At 35.3% G+C, this 17,188-nt stretch overlaps 1 protein-coding gene across 1 annotated transcript in view; it reads left to right on the forward strand.

Annotated features, from left to right (window-relative positions):
- LOC106714561 (5-hydroxytryptamine receptor 1A-alpha) overlaps positions 1-12,996 on the forward strand; it is a 31,628-nt gene extending 18,632 nt beyond the window's left edge. The window contains exon 2 of the mRNA XM_014507635.2: positions 11,558-12,996. Within this exon, the coding sequence (XP_014363121.2) occupies positions 11,558-12,842 (1,285 nt within the window). The 3' untranslated portion in view covers positions 12,843-12,996. The remainder of the gene's footprint in view (positions 1-11,557) is intronic.
- The last annotated feature ends 4,192 nt before the right edge of the window (positions 12,997-17,188 follow it).

Consider the following 17,188-nt stretch of genomic DNA (forward strand, 5'->3'; position numbering starts at 1 on the left):
AAACATTTTAAAGTAGCTGTCGCCCGCGACTCCATTACCGCGGAATTTAAAAGAATAATATCAATAAGGCCTATGTATTCTTCCAGAGTATGTTCTACATCTGTGCCAAATTTCATCCAGATCCGTTGAGCCGCTCCGGAGATAACATTTCAACAAACATTCATACATTTAAACTTTCGCATTTATAATATTAGTTGAATTATTGTCTGTTACGATATGTTACGTCATTTTTAATGTATCGATGTTCAAAATTTTTTCATATGTAAGTAATATTTCATTTTTCATCTAAACACTTAAAAATATATAAATCAAAAAGTTTTATACAAATTTCGCGGTTTTTCAGCACATTAAGTAGGAAAGACATTTGGCAACGTATTACTAATTATTTATTTCGCTTGTAAACTCTTTACACATGATGAATACTGGCCGAAAATAATCTTTAAAATTTATTATTCGCGAACAAATTAAAACGACAACATGAATCTTGGCTGTCAAATGGAATTGGACAGGAGGAAATTTTTAAAAGCGACTTTCTTAGAAAACATCTCCGAGAAAGAAACTATTTAATGTCGTCAAAGTAGGGCATGCATAAAAGACTATAAATTAAAGACTTCAGACGAAATAGGTCAATACAATTTTTATAATAATTTAAACCATAAATTATGTTTTTTTTATGCTTATAACGTGTAATACAGACAAATACATAGATATAACATAATATAGGTACCGAATCCGGAGCTCAAAATTGAAGCTGATAAAAGGCCTCTAAAATCGTCTCTATTATACGTCAAACTTCACGGTTGTAGAACATAGTCAAGAACAACACACAGGCTACTTACTAATAAGGTTTTTTTAATGCCGCGCGGACGGAGTCGCGGGTGACAGCTAGTAGGATATATATCCATGGACAGAACATTAATACCGTTGTAAATAAATATTTTCCATTAACTGTGGCAATTAAAGTACTTAAAGTATTAAATAATGATATCACAATGTTCCGTTCATAAAAAAAAAAACAATAAGATGTCATAAGTCATTAAAACCTTGTAATAAATCGTATTGAGAAAAATTAATCGCGAATATTATAAATCACCATTACACCACAGTTATCTAGGCAATTACACTTAAGCGAAATTGGGTCATGATACAGCGACCCACTTTTCAGGTGAAGGTTAACGCATCTGGGTTGGGGAGTGTACCTAAAGTACAGTCAGGCTTGTTACCGGTGTTCCAACTTTAAAACTACAATCGAAAGTCTTGTATGCATAAAATTCGGTAATTATTGGAATAGCGTATTCAATACTTCAATAGTCAGTGCAAGTAAGCCAAAATTTGTTTTTTAATTAAATCACCGCTATCACCCTAAGCTATAGAGCATGCTGTTGTTACGCAATTTGATTAATATGCACAGATACCCTTGATGAGGATATTAAAGAGCTGATGACGACTCTTATTGGTTATTTCTTAGAAGGAAGTTGAGTTTTGTTGAAATGATTTTTACTAAAAGTGCAATACCGCCAGCTGTGGCTGCTGTACAAACAGTTTCAGGTTATGTTTTCCGGTTGTCATTTAGGTTAACTTAGTGAATGAGGAAGTTTTTGCAAGTGAGTGTACGGACTTTAAGTATTATTGTTATAGTTTCATTGACCTTTCTATAAGTAAGGTTAGAATTAGAAAAGGTTAGTTACTGAATTATACGAATTTATAAATAGATATTCAAGCGTCTCTATATTTAATATAATAATTTGAAACTAAAATTAGTGGCGGTTGTCAACTTATGTAAACGTTCCTGTCACTCAGAGAGACAGGAGACCTTTAGTATAGATTTATCTTATCAATTAATACTTAGAAAGAACATTTAATGAGTCTGAGAGAGTCCCAAAATAAAGTTATATGGTACCTACCTTATTAGCCTCTCTCAGAAGGTTTGCTGATGTCTCCTCTTACTAACAACATGCACATCACACACCGTCCTTAGTAGGGTAACTTAACACGTGACGTCATGAGTCCATCAGCAGTTTCTGCGCACCAGTTATCTTTTATTATTTCTTATTAAAAGAATAATAAATTGAGTATAGCCTATTATGGGAAACACCTTATAATGATGGTATTATTTATAACCAACAAAAATGTTAACTAAACCAGTATTATAATATTAAAACAAGTATAAACATGAATTTAGAATTATTTCACCTTGATTTAAACACGATATTGGTATGTGATACAGATGGTGTTCATTTTATTAGGTTTACATAAATGTGACATTTTATAGGTATTTTAATATTTATAAAACCAACTGGACAAATAACTATGTAAGTTTTTTTGTTATTTTATTAATTTTAATACTTTATTGGTTTACGTTAACATCAAAATTTTATAGATTTTAATTTACTATGATTCTCTTTTGTTGTCAACCAATGTAAGAGTGTATTTCCATTGCTGTTGTATTACAAAAATATGTTAGAAAAAAACAAATGCATTTTTATGGTGTTGTTTTGGCAAAATACTCTGTAACCGTAGAACTCTATTGTCGTGACTCTTGTATTATCTTTGACAAGAGAGAGAGTTTAATATTTATTTATTTAAGTTCCACAGCATTTTACGGTGAATTTTAAACTGTTTCTGTTCGTATTCTCTTGTTTTTTCTACGTCGGCCATGTTGACTGTCTTTGCTTGGATATAGAACAATGGACTTCCGTACGAGGACGGTTGTTTTGTATTGCTACCGTTTGCTTGCTTTTAAACATCTGCAGTTTTATGTTAGTTAAGAAATTTTCCATTTAACCTTTCCGTTTTAATTTAATACTAATATTATAAAGAAAAAAGATTGTATGTTTGCATTAAAAAGGCTCTGAAACTACTGAAGGAATTTGAAAAAATCTTTCACTCGGGTGACATTGGCTATTTATTACTGGATTTTTTTAATTCCAAACAGTAGAAGTCAAGGGTAACTGCTAGTTATTAATAAAATAAAAAACCCGACTGACTATTCTCTAATAGGGTAAGAATATAAATCGAATGACTCATCACTAGTCGAAATCGGTTTCGTCGTTTAGGCATTCATATTAGAATACGCAAGAAAACTATTATCATCATGAGTTAGGCAAAAGAAACTTAATATCTAGCGTTGTTTCAACATATATAAACTTTTTTTTTTTTTTTTTTAGTAGACAAAAAAATAAAATCATTGTCAATCTTATTAGTCTTCCTTAAAATGTAGTATTGTAAAGTCTAGTATGAAACCTAATATGTATTCGAGTGGCCTTCGTCAGTGGTGAGTGCGAAATAAAACGCACAGTACGCACTCGGCCGTAACTCAAACAAAGACCTTTTTAAACCCGACAAGCATACTAACAGTAGTCACAAGCGTTAAATACAATGTAACTAGATATGTAGAAAATAAAATATACTTGATAAGTGGTACAAAAATGATTAAAACTTCATAATTCGTCTCTACATAACATTAATGTTAACATATTTTTATAATATGTAAAAAATACTTTGTGTACATCCTAAATCGGCCCCGGGTAGGGGATTGACTGCGGATATACAGAACAACTCGCACGGGAGGTGCACCGGCAATAATCAACGGTGCACCCCCAATGCGGAGCACGGGGAAGTAAAACCACCTAATGCTGGTAACGGAAGAGGTTTATTTGATGTGTATTTCGCCTTATATACGTTCTTAGATGCCTGACCAAGCATGAGCATTTACACGATCTTCATAGGTGTGTGTGTGTGTGTTACGTGCGCCCCAATCTTTTAGACTTCCTGCTACATATCACGTATGCTCTACATATTTTTATCGTTGCTGTGGAATCTTCCGTTACTATGGGCAGGCTCTGCTCTAGCCATGGTCGTTGATACGAACACTTTGTTTTAATAAAAAAATATATATGTTACTAATAACGAATCCATTCCTTAATGTTCTCCAAACAGATATTGTTGATTTGTATTTAAGAATACTGGCGATTTTTAAATTAACTTACATAAATTGAACAGGGTTTTCGTTTACAAAAGTTACTGGAGAAAAAATTATAACATGGCACCACTCGAGAATTCCTGTATATTTATAATTGGCAACAATTTCTTCCAAACACCAGTTGGGAACCAGTTGGTAGAAAAGGTGAAAGCCCTTGTTAAGTTGTATATATTTTCATTATCCTCGCTTCACTATTAAAACGTTCACTTTAAAAGTAAATCTGTTACAATGTCGTTGACCTCTCGGTTGGCTCTACAATGTTGGCCAAACTATGTTGGCTCATTTGTTAAATTATTTGATCAAATTCTTATATAAGAAAATTGGTTTGGTAAAATTGAGAAAAAATTTATTAAAACAAATTTTATAAAACAAAAACAATATGTACAGTTTTATTCCCACGAGTAGTTACATATAATTTCTTAATTAATTATTACGTAATTTATAATCTAATTTGTAATTTCATATTTTAAATTTAAGATTTTAATAATTCCCAAAGTATTTGTGGTCAGGTTTGGTACGGTATTGTTTATATATCCGTACAAATTGCCTATTTTTTGTGTTTTTTTTTATTTGACAAGTTGTTTTATAAATAACTAGCGACTTTGTCCGTGCGGTATTAAAAATCTAGTAACAAATATAGCCTATAAGTTAATTTTAAAACCGTACTTACTATGGGTTTCTGAGACCAAAATTATCGTTTAAAACATATTGTTATCTCTGTTTTATCAAAGATAATGACAGAGATGACGACATGTTTTATACAAAGATTTTGGATTCAAAAACCCACGACTACTGAGCCAAGTAATATCAGTTAAAAATAAGGTAAAGTTTCATGTAACAGATAATAAATTGAAAACAACTCTTTAATTAGTAAAATAAGCCGGTTTTTCCAACAATGTACTATAATTATTTTGTTTACAATCCGATGATTATTTTAATTATACCAATTTTTTACATGTCACGAAGAATACCAAGTCTTTAATACCAAACGTAAATTTTAAAAATTTCTTCGTTATGTAAAAATAGAGATAATAAAGTGACGGTTAGAAATAGTTGATAGGAAACTTATATCATATTCAATTTAATTACAGTTTTTTTTTTATATTGGACGTGGATGTTTTTTCCATAAAATACTTTAAGACATTGATCTCTATATATATGGACGTTGCTTGGAAATTAAAAATTTTCTTCTTTCAGACTTAAAAGGGACTGTTAATGTTGTGACAGTACTTCTATTTATATTATTCGAATCCTCTCCACCGCTACTAAACCACACACAAAATTCCTAAAATCAAATTGGCACAAAATTCTTCGTCTTGTAGCCTGTCCAGTGGATTATAGAGGACAGTGACTTTAATTGTCAAAGATGAAAGGTAAAATATGTAGCAAAAGTTTTCATTCATAGAAGTGTTAAATTCTTTTTAATTGATTAGACGTCAAATTATTGGAACTACAAAGGAAAAATTTTCTTCACAAAACAAACTTATTGTTAAGATATTTTTGATTAACTTTGTTTTTATTTGTAGAAAATAATTAAATTAATTACAACAATGATTTGTATCATTATAAAAATGAGAGTAAATTAAAAACAACCTTCTTTATTCATTAATTATGAACTCGATAGAATATTTTTTTACTTTTTATATAATTTTACACAGTTTCGGAGTCATGGTCTGAATAAGAACCAAGATGGCGTATATGTCTAACGGTGGAAATCTGTTGTGAAAATAGTTGGATCCCACGTAGAGACAATGGGCATGTGTTAAGCAATTCTGTGCCGATTTCAAACGATATTCAGAACGAAACGCATTTTCTCATAAGAATTAATTCATGTAACTCGAAATTCATACACACTAATGTCAACTTATTCATCCCTGCCAAGGACCTCAAACTTAAGTTAGGGGTGACTAGGACTCAGTCAACCACTTGACTTCAAATAAATCATTGAATTTCTTCGCAATATAAACATTCTTTCTTTTTTAATTGATATAAGTAAGGTCCTCAAATCTATGAAATCAAATCAATGATAAATTTTATCATCATTCACATAAAAGGAAAACTGATTATATACAATATTAAAAATCTAGTATTAACCAACGTAGATTAAATATAGCGGGGAATTCCCAAATCATCGTGTCGTTGCGTGCAATCTTCATACAAATACTTCTTGGAACAAGATATGAAAAACATCTTAACAACTATTGAAGATGTACAGAAATAGATATGCGTGTTTCGCAACTGAATTTAACTTGCGTAATAAAGGCCAACAATTATTAATTCTTCGTCAGCTAATATGTTATTATACTACCAAGTGCCTCAGAGCCTACCAAAATTAGGGGTGATTAGGCTGTAGTGAACCATGCTGGTCCAGTATGAGTTAGTTGACTTCACACATATCTTTGAATTTCTTCGCTAATATGGGCAGGTTGCACTGGTAGAGTTGGCGACAGGCTGGCGGCCAGCCGTAAAAACTTAAGCCAAAACTTTAAGGTTTATAAAACGTGTGTGTCGACCTCACGTTAGTGAGAAAAGGCCAGGGAGATGATGATATGTGCAGGTTGCACTTGATGTTATCCTTCAACGTAAGAACGACCGATAAATTTACATATAAAATCGTAAAATCGAAAAACCCATTGGTAATTAGTGAGGATTGAACCTGTACGTGTAGATTTGAGGTCCGGTCCAGTTAAACAATTAACAATTTCTCTACCGACGATCTTTCATTATTAATTGTTTATAAGAAACTAGGATCAAAAACATGAATCATCTGTCAAAATGGGCAATGGATTGAAAAATGACAAATGGTGTTATCTTCACATACCTGCTGTCGTTATAAAATAGCATCAGGCATCAGGGAACAATTTAACGCCAGTACTCGCACGCTATTTCACACCTGCCCTAACATATGTTGATTTCTTATGGCATCTTATGGTATGTCAATGCATGTGCTTACTGTGTCATCGACAGCTGAGATGTTACGATCTGTTTTTGTTAATGTCAGTAAATGTCAGTTGCTATATTATTGCACCTTTTGACTGACTTAACAGTGAAGCTCATTTGCCACCTTTTGATGTAAAAAAGGAATGTTTTTCACGGAATGGATCTCAATCTTGGAACAGAGATATAATCTGAAATAGTCCAAAGTGACAATGTGGCGAACAGCAGCTAGTTTTTAATATAAATAAATTAAAACACAACTTAAGTTAATTGAGTCCTCTTAAAGCCGCCTACACTTAGTCCAACCTTGACTACATAGATTAATAATTATATGGATCAGAAATAGATCAAACCATAAATAGTATGCGACAATTGTTATAATTATGAAGCCACCGATAAGTTGGGACAATGGGTATTTTAAATAGAATCGTCATTATGTCAAATGCGTCCATGGCCGGTTAAATAATTATAGTTTAAAGATTTATTTTATATTTAATTGACTTAAATGATGATTTACTTATTAAGTTCTTTATAAACGATAAATAGTTAAAATAATAATAGACCCAATTAACTGTAACTTATAACTCTTCGGATAACAATAAGAATGGAATAAAAATAATTATAAAAAACTAGCTTTCGCCAACAACTATGTCCGTGCGGCATTAAAAAAATATTGTAGCCTATGTGATCTTCCAAACTATATTCTACATCTGTGCAAAATTTCATCAAGATCCGTTGAGCCGTTCCAATGATACTTTCTAACAAACAACCATCCATCCATTCATCTAAACTTTCGCATTTATAATATTAGTAAGATCAGTAAAGTCACCTCGATATCCGAATCGTGTAATTTCTACGGAAGAATTTAATTCCGTTTGCACGTTTGACCTTCGGGCGTGTAAAAAATACTATACCTATTAAAAAAAAACAGAATTTGTGATGACGTCATTTATTACTGTAATAAATATCCGCTGACCGTGGTAATATTCTGAGAGTATGTCAAAAACTTCTTCAATAGAGATGTTTATATTATTGGTTGTAAAATTTGAAATTTTATGAGTTATACGATCGAATCATGAAACTTTTACTACTTGGAGAAAATTCGCGATGTATTTTGATACTTTCTCAAATATTATTGTAACAATGTATCAAGATGTTTTAGCTTTAGTATTTAGGGCAACGATTTTGAAAGATTGGATACAAGAATAAATTGATGGGAACATAATAATCGAAGATGAATGATTCAACATAACATAATGCTTATAATAGTTATGTTTAAACATTTAGTTAAACAATAATATTATAGGTTAATATAAATATTTATAAGTATAGATTTTTACAGTAAATAAGCAATAGGTATTTAGGTAAACCCATTTGCTTGGAGCTCCATGACACACCGGTAATATATATCAAATGAAATTCTATTCTTCCATATAAATCAAAGCTTTGGAAAGTTCTTTTTACTTATAAACTTATAATAGTGAGTCAAACTTCAGGGCTGGTTTGAGGCGCTGCTATCGCAGTTAATTCTGTCAGAAAATATATAAAGCCAGCTACAGTTCTTGACTAGGGAGGCGACAGTGAGCTTTCATAATTTATTTTACCTTATGCCCACCGGGTCAGATAACTTTGTAAAATTGATAATTATATAGTTTTTTTTCAGACGTTTGATATTGTTTTTTAGAAGCATAACAACATATAGGTTAAACTAGTTTTAACACTATGTTAATTTTGAAGGTAATTGCATGAACGAATAAACCTGAAATGTTACACATAAGAAGTTTATAAAGCTTTTAAATATATCTATCTTCTATATATATAAAAGAAAGTCGTGTTAGTTACACTATTTATAACTCAAGAACGGCTGAATCGATTTGACTAAAAATTGGTGGGCAGGTAGCTTAGAACCAGGAAACGGACATAGGATAATTTTTACCCAGTTTTCTATTTTTTATTCCGCGCGGACGGAGTCGCGGGTGAAGGTATATATAGGTAAATTGTAACGAAATGAAAAACAAACATTTCAAACTTAATATCCTAGATCTGTCGTCTCAAGGTCTATTTATTAGCATCTTCTGTAACCATGATGTGGAGAATTGCATATTTCAAACATTCATAAGAAATCAATGAATAATATAATATAGAGAACGATTCCGCTTTACCTATATATCGTTTGTAACATGCATAAATTCTTTATAATAAAAGCATTTGATTTTCAAATACAATCTGTATGAAGGTTGAGACAAGGGCAATCTATTGCATATGCAGAAATCAGAACAATCTGGATGTACGTCCATGTCAGAAGTTGCTAACTGCTTTTATTCTCCTTGTTGCATTAATAAAAGAAAACATAAACACTTGAGCTTCCTTCTATGTTTGTTTTATAAATCGTAATTTTTCATAATATTGTTTGATTAATGTAATTAATTTTTTATTTATGCAAAGAAATATATAATACTAATATTATGAATGCGAATGTTTGGATGGATGGATGGATGTTTGTTTGAAAATATCTCCGGTACTGCTCAACGGATCTTAATGAATTTTAGCGCAGATATAGAACATAGTCTTGAAGAATACATAGACTACTTATACAGTTTTTTTATTATTCCGCGCAGACGGAGTCGCAGGCAAAATCTAGTTTCTAATAAGACCGTTAACTAACACCATGTTATTACAATTTGCCCTAAATAAATCGAATTCCATTTTTAAAAATAGAACTATGATCTTGACCACAGCTTATAAAGTGAATCACGATCTTTATTAATAAAAACAAATAACATAAAATCGTAATATTTCCGTTAACTATGAAAATATTTTAAATGTACATTTTTTATTTGCTCTGTATTTTAATGAGTTATTTGTCAATCTACACTTTTGAGGTTAAGATTATTTGCTTTAAACGCCTTTTCCGTAACCTTCCCTTGAAACGGAATAAAAATATTTAATGGGTAAAAATGTCTTTTCAGCCATTGATATAAACATTTTTTTTATTTACGTCTATATTTATTTTCCCTAATCCATCAGCGTATTTGTAATAAAAGCAAGATATAATAATTTTTTTGTTATAAACATAATTAAAAAAAAAAACATTTTTTTTTTATTCTAGGTTGAAGTCATAAATATCTTCATAATCATATATCTTATTAGTCTAATATTATAAATGCGAATGTATGGATGGATGGATTGATCTCTATACCTTCTGACAACCATACGTTTGCATTAATCTCGCTGAAATTTGGCAATGTAGAACATAATGTGGAAGAACACATGGTCTACTAATTAAGTTTTTTTTAATCCCGTGCGAACGTATTCGCGGCTGACAGCATTATGAGGTCTATATTACTAAAACAAATTGCCTTTATGATCTGTATTGAAAGAATTAAATGCAATACAAAATGGCGGAAGAGAAAAACATTCATACTTGACCTTGTATTCGTAGTATTTTGATTTAGAAAGGCAACTATTACCAATGATATTTCTTGGAAGAATTATTTAACAATATATAGCACTTGGGGAAGTGTGAATTTGATAGTGTTAATGTATAAAAAACTAATAGAAATGAAATGTTCTCACATGTAAAACTATAACGAAATCAAAAAAAAAATTATGCCAAAAAAAATTCCTTGATACAAAATTATTTTTAAACCCGATGGTATAATTTGTTTAATTTAGAGAATACATCTACATTTTGTTTGACATAGTAAGACATTTTTCGCGTATGTATTATGGGATTTTTTTCATTCATTATCTCGATGCAATTTATCATTTTTTCAACTCAATTTTTTTTTTTTAAAACACATACTTCTAATATGTATATGTGTCAAAATGACTAAAATATGTGTGTTACCATGTCACTAATAAAAAATAACTATGACACCGACGTTGCTTAGGTTTACGAAAGTCCTTGTACGTTTAAATGTTTAAATCTTATCATTGCTCACATCTAATAGTTGCGTGAAGCATATTAAATAGTTAAATAGGATTTGCGAAAGACAAAACATCTGGCGCAATTGTTAATGTACACACCCTTTAAACAAACAATAGAAAAGCGGACATAACCTCAAAAACTAAATTAAAAAAAGTATGGAGTTGTAATTAGGTACTAGAGTGATTAGAGTTGGAACAGTGGGTATAAATGCGGATGAGAAGAAAATTAATGTTTACAATTTAAAATTAACCACAGTTAATATTCAGTTCATTTCTAAAAGGCATTTGTAATGCGTCGTGTGAGCATTGTTTACGCTTTCACGGATTCTATTTCCATTGGTTGTACCACTCGGCTCGGGGTCGCAGTTGTTTGTAAACAAACCTTTCTGACACATGTATTCTAACATCGATATTGACCACCACAGGCTTCGGAACACAACCGTCATATTGATTGCCGTAACTTTGATACTTTATTAGTATCCGAGAGTTATAAGGTCGCGATCTAACGTTTACAGTAAACTATAGTACATCAATTCATGCAGAATGATAACCATAACATAGGAATTCCACGAAATACTACAACAGTGATGATTTACTTGCATCGATGTTTAAGTATGCAAATATTAGTGGAAGTTAAAATTATTTTACTAAATTAAAGGCGTGTGAATGTCTGTCATTTTAATTTATGATTATTCTGTGTTGTTCCAGGTTTGTAATAAATCTATTGGCGACGAATCTATTGACGACGTGCCTGCTGGCGCCCGCGCTGTTTGGCGAGCACTCGGCGAGAGGGGGCCCGGGCGCAGCTACGTGGGCCGAGGCGGGTGATAGCGCAGCGGCGGCCTGCGGCTTGGCTGCGCTGCTCGCAGTCACGCTCATCGCGCTCGACCAGCACCACGCCGTCACCGACCCACTGCGTTGTCACACGCGTCTGCTGCAGCGTCGTCCCGCCGCTCTCTGTGCTGCCGCCTGGCTGGCAGCTGCGCTCGCCGCCGCAGCGCGCTCCGCCCTTGCCATAGCGCACCATCTGCGCCCGAACCAACCCGCTTTGCAAGTGTTCGAGCTCACATACTACGTCGTCTACCTGCTGCTGGGCGTCATCGTCCCCATCACAGTTGTTTGCGTCATGTACGCGAGGATCTATCGCGCGGCACGCTCCTCTGGACTGCGGGCGCGCGCTCACGGCGCCAGCGCTCTGCAGCTGCACGAGCCACCTGTCATTTTGCCCGACCTCGTCGAGGAGGGCGAGGGCCTAACCCTAAAAATAGACGAACGAGATGGCCCCACCGTTGAGACCGACCGCAAATTCGGACCTTTCCTGCTGCCCCCAGAACGTCCGGTCCGGTGTCCGTCCGTCGCCAGCTTGCGCGCCTCGAGGAGGGACGGCAAGTCGACAGAGGATTTGAGGAAGGGCCTGCCCGCGGTGAGCTCGGCACCTTTACTCGCCGCGCCGCTGCTGGCCGTACAGCGCGCGCCACAGCCGGCCACGAGCGGATCGCGGATCACCTCAATCCGTTGCAGAATCTCTAACGCCTCCCTGTTCCGGTACCGCGAGGAGTCTCGCGCGGCACGCGTGGGGTTGCTGACCGGGGCGCTGGTGATGCTGCACGTGCCGCACGCGGTGACCGCGCTGCTGTCGGCGGCGGCGCCGGGCTTGGGCGCGGCAGCGCGCACGCCCGCGCTCGCGCTGCTACTGCTCGCCTCGGCCGCCTCACCCTTCCTGTTCGCGCTGCGATCACGGCGAGTGCAGCGCGAAGCGCGCCGACTGCTGCTGCCGCAGAAGAGCGGCTGGGAGCGCACGGGCGCAGCGAATTCGGCTGTGGCTGACGGGCAGCGCGCGCGTGCCGCGCTCGACCTGCTGCGCACGCTATCCCCGGGCGAGGGTGAGGGCGAGGCGGGGGAATGCGCGGCGGGCGGCGGTCCGGAGGCCGCGTGCCGCGGCTCCTTCAGCTCTGGCGGCAGCACGCAGCTGTCGTCGGCCTCGGAGGAGTGACCGGGAGCGAGGGGCGCGCGTGTCCGCTTCGCCCCGCGCGCACGCCCCACCGCACTACTCATCTGTGATACTAGGATAAGTCGAGCCGCACTCGGCGCCACCGTCAGACTGATTTAGCCGTTAAGTTAATTTATTGTGTCCATGTACCTTGCCGCCGAGCGGAATACTTTTTATTACCTGAATATGAATGTCTTAAATATTAAATTTGTATTGAAGTGATGATTTACCGACGTTTTATTTCCCCGCCGACCCAGTTACAATACGAGCCGCAAGCGATACACATTAAGTGTACAATAAAGGTCGACCGCAGCGTACATTACGAAAATGAGAATTTCGTACTTGTTGTTGTTGCACATAATTTTCCTAATGCAACGCCGCCGAATGTCTAACGCTGTCTTGCACAACTGCCACTGAACAATACACCATAACGAGCTATTGCAGATTATAGCACAATTTAAATCGTTAACAACGCTATAAACTATTTGGCTCACGCCTACATTAAAAAATTTAATGAACATGCCTGTCATGATGTGAAATGAAATCTGAACCATGAACACAACAATTCTTTCATGCTAGTAGCACTCTAAAGGGAAGGTGATAATTTAAGTCGAACTTGCAAGTTGCTGTCATCGAGCGGAGAAGTCATCGTAATGCTGCAGGTTACAACATCATGATCGTCACAACTCCAGTCTCCAAACTGTAAAATATAACTGTCACTATGCTCGGCAACTACTATCTATGAGTACAGGACTGGTATAACTCTATTCGTACATTTTTAAAAATATCAATGAATTAAGCAAACAAGCAAAAAAAAAAACAAAGCAGTAGAGAAGGTTTATCTGATTTTAATTGACCACCACGATCTGTAAAAATAATGACTTACGTAATATTAAATTATAATAATGAAATGACGTTTCATTCTTTGATCATAATCCGAATTCAAATCAATTACATAATGCATAGAATAAATAATCTGTAATGTTGGTATTTTTTATCTGTACTCCTGTTGCATTATGTCAGTCAATGACACACGTTTGACGTACGTGCTTCCCGCGTTCTTATAAATTAGACGACATAAAGTTATTTAAAAAAAAAACTAAGTATTAGTGAAGTATTAAGTGTTTGTTACCTCAAAATGCGTAGCTAAATATGTAAGTTACTTGTTTTTCTTAACTTAATTCGTAAAGGCAATTATCCCTGATATAGGTACTGAGTAATATTTATCGCTAACATATATACGAGTAATTATCGTCATAAACGTCATTGAGTTTGTATGTTTTTCGGTCAACATATATTACTATCTTAGAATAAACTACACTGATAAACTAAATTATTGTTTAATAGTGTTTGAAATGTAGCTAATTGTTCTTTTAACACGTTCCATGTCACCGTCTGCCCAATGCGAATCCAATTTCATACGAAAAATCGTAGTGGCATAGGATGTGTTAAACTTGCTCATGATAAAAAGACGTGCAAATTAAAATTAAACCTTATTTTAATCCTATAAAGCTTAATTTCACTTGCGACAAAAAATGTGCTTTGCTTTCCGCCTGGTCTGTCTGAACGGACTATCGTAAGGAAAAGGGCAATGAGAAATGATGATGAACAAATCATGCAGGCGAATTGAAAACCTCCTTTTAATCTTGGTAGGTTAATATAAATTGATTTAGAATCACAATAAAACTATAAAAGTTTATTCTACTGATTAAATTACATTGGCATCTTTGTTTAGCGACAACTCAATAAGGCAGATTGCGTCAAAACACGCGGAAGCGTTGAATGTAGACGCATTAACTGGACTGTTGTGTAACAGTTAGTCATTAACAGATTGGGTTTATTTATATAAAGGATTCGATTCGACAAGAATAGTATTTAAGAAATATGACAAATAATTTGGAATCAAAGTAACTACTCTTACTTTTATTTCAATTAAATTTATAACTAGCTGTCGCCCGCAACTCCGTCCGTGCGGAATTAAAAAAAACATAATTAGTATCTTATGTGTTCTTCAAGACTATGGTCTATATCTATGACAAATTTCATCAAAATCCGTTGAGCCGTTCTGCAGATATCTTCAAACAAACCTCCATCCATCCAAACATTCTCATTTATAATATTAGTAAGCAGTAAGATATTTGACGATTTTCATTTGGTTGTTAATTCTGATCATTTCTTATATTCAAAACCGAAATAATCGAACGCCTAATATCTTAAACAAGAGAGAATTTTTCAAATAACAGTAGTGTATAAATAAACTTGTTTACGAAAATTATATACCGTTGTAATTTTTATTTAATAATTTCTTGTGACAATATTTACCGCTGTACTCGGTCGTTTAAGAATTAGCATATGTACAACTGCACTAACCGTGGGTTTCTGAGTCCAAAACCTCTGTATAAAACATATCGTCAATCCCTGTCATTCGGTGACAACATAGAGAGGCCTAATTTTAGTCCTCTTTCCCTTCCCACCCTTTTCTTATAAGGAAAGGATGGGAAGGGGAGGTGGATTTGATGGAGGAGGAGATGCATTTGAAGGTTAAATATTCTCTTTTTGTGCGTCTCCTCCTACGTCGATTGAGGGTAGGCAACGCATCCGCAATTGCGAATGTCTATGGGTAGCGGTCGCTTCACCATTTCGGCGAATTCCTGTGGCTGCTTGCTCGTTTGCCACCTTGTAATATAAAACAAGAGATTTTGTATTCAGTATGAGACTTCTTAAGTAATATTAAAACGAGTAATTAATGTAACAGAAGTAACAAACGAATCAAATTGTAAAAGACACTTCATTCATTTACTATATTAAACAGTGTATCGTTTAACTGAGTTATAATTGTATAGTGACAAGAGCGGTCGGTGACCGGGTTGATTTCTTATCTCCTAGGACTATCTGTCTCATTGGGTAATTTTCCTTAGCGAACTAACTGCGGTAATACTTGTAAAAGAACATTTTGTCGTCTCTTTCGTTCTTTTTGAAAAAAATTGAGATAACTGTGGTAGACGCCAGTAACAACTTCATCTGTTAAACGTATGTGCCAGCTCCCACGGTACAATACCACGACCACACAGAAGACAGGCGTCAAGTGAAAGTAGTAACACGTTTCGTCTGATGTCTGTCTCTTTCTCTTCCCATTATTTTCTTATAAGGAAACGATCGGAAGGATAAGTGAATGTGATAGAGAAGGGAACGCATAGGAAGGGGAAACCTTCTCTTTCTGTGAGTCTCCTCCGTCGAATAAAGGCAGGCAACGCATCTGAAATTGCGGATGTCTATGGGCAGCGGTCGTTTCGCCATTGCAGCGAATGACCGCTTGCTCGTTTGTAACCTCATAATATAATAATACATAGAAATGCTTCACGACTAATGTTGTCTAACTAAGAGGTAGCCAAAGTTCAATATTTGATACGGTTTAAACATTTTTTTCCCTCGACAAATAGATATAGCTAGCGTAAATAAAATCGTAAAAGTTTCGAAGTAGGTTAATTTAATAATAAATATCTTAATAATCTAATGTTTTGCAAATATAAATCATATTTCCCTATAAGAAGGTTCCTGCGTTAAACAGAGCGGAATAACAAGCGTCAAACTACGTTAGAGTTGATCGAGCATAAACATGTTTACTTCAACAATTTGTTGTCACATACGGGGGAGTGGGCGATACCGCGAACGGAATACAGTTAAAGAATTAAATTCCCTTCCCACTTAGAAACGAATAGCATGCTGCAAACTCTCACCATAAGAGCTACAATAACACGTATAGACCGACAAGGACATAATTCAAATATAATTATGACTCACTAGGGCACCCTGTAAATGTAAAAAAGTGTCACAAAGTTTCGTTCGTATTGTTCGTACTGTAACTGTCATGTCATGTTTTTGGAACGAAGTTCCTTATCGCGCGTTGTGAAAGGGGGCTAGACGGAAAAAATTCTTACGAAAAGTTGTCACGACACTTTTTGCTATATCACCATGGCAACGACGTGACAATACATAACGAAAATTCATAGAAATAAAATACTTCTATACTTCTTGTGAAGACTTAAGTTTTTTATGCATAGAATAAACATTGGTTCCTTCACTAATTAATTGAAAGGAACTTCGTTCCATCCGGGTGTCCCTTGACACCTCTCAAGTTTTTTTGTATGCCCATTAGGTTTTACATATTTTCGGGCAGGACTAACCGCGATAGCGGCGCCTCTCACATCAGGTCATATATCCTTGTATAAGTATGCTGTGAAATACTGGTAGGAAATTAACTTCCTTATCCCACTTTATGTCGGGTCGGTATAACAGTGTTTGACCCCTACGCATTTTTAAACGAATGGTCACACTTTGATGAATCTTTA

Source organism: Papilio machaon, chromosome 21 (assembly GCF_912999745.1).
Source record: "Papilio machaon chromosome 21, ilPapMach1.1, whole genome shotgun sequence".
In the NCBI taxonomy this organism is placed as follows: Eukaryota; Metazoa; Arthropoda; class Insecta; order Lepidoptera; family Papilionidae; genus Papilio; species Papilio machaon.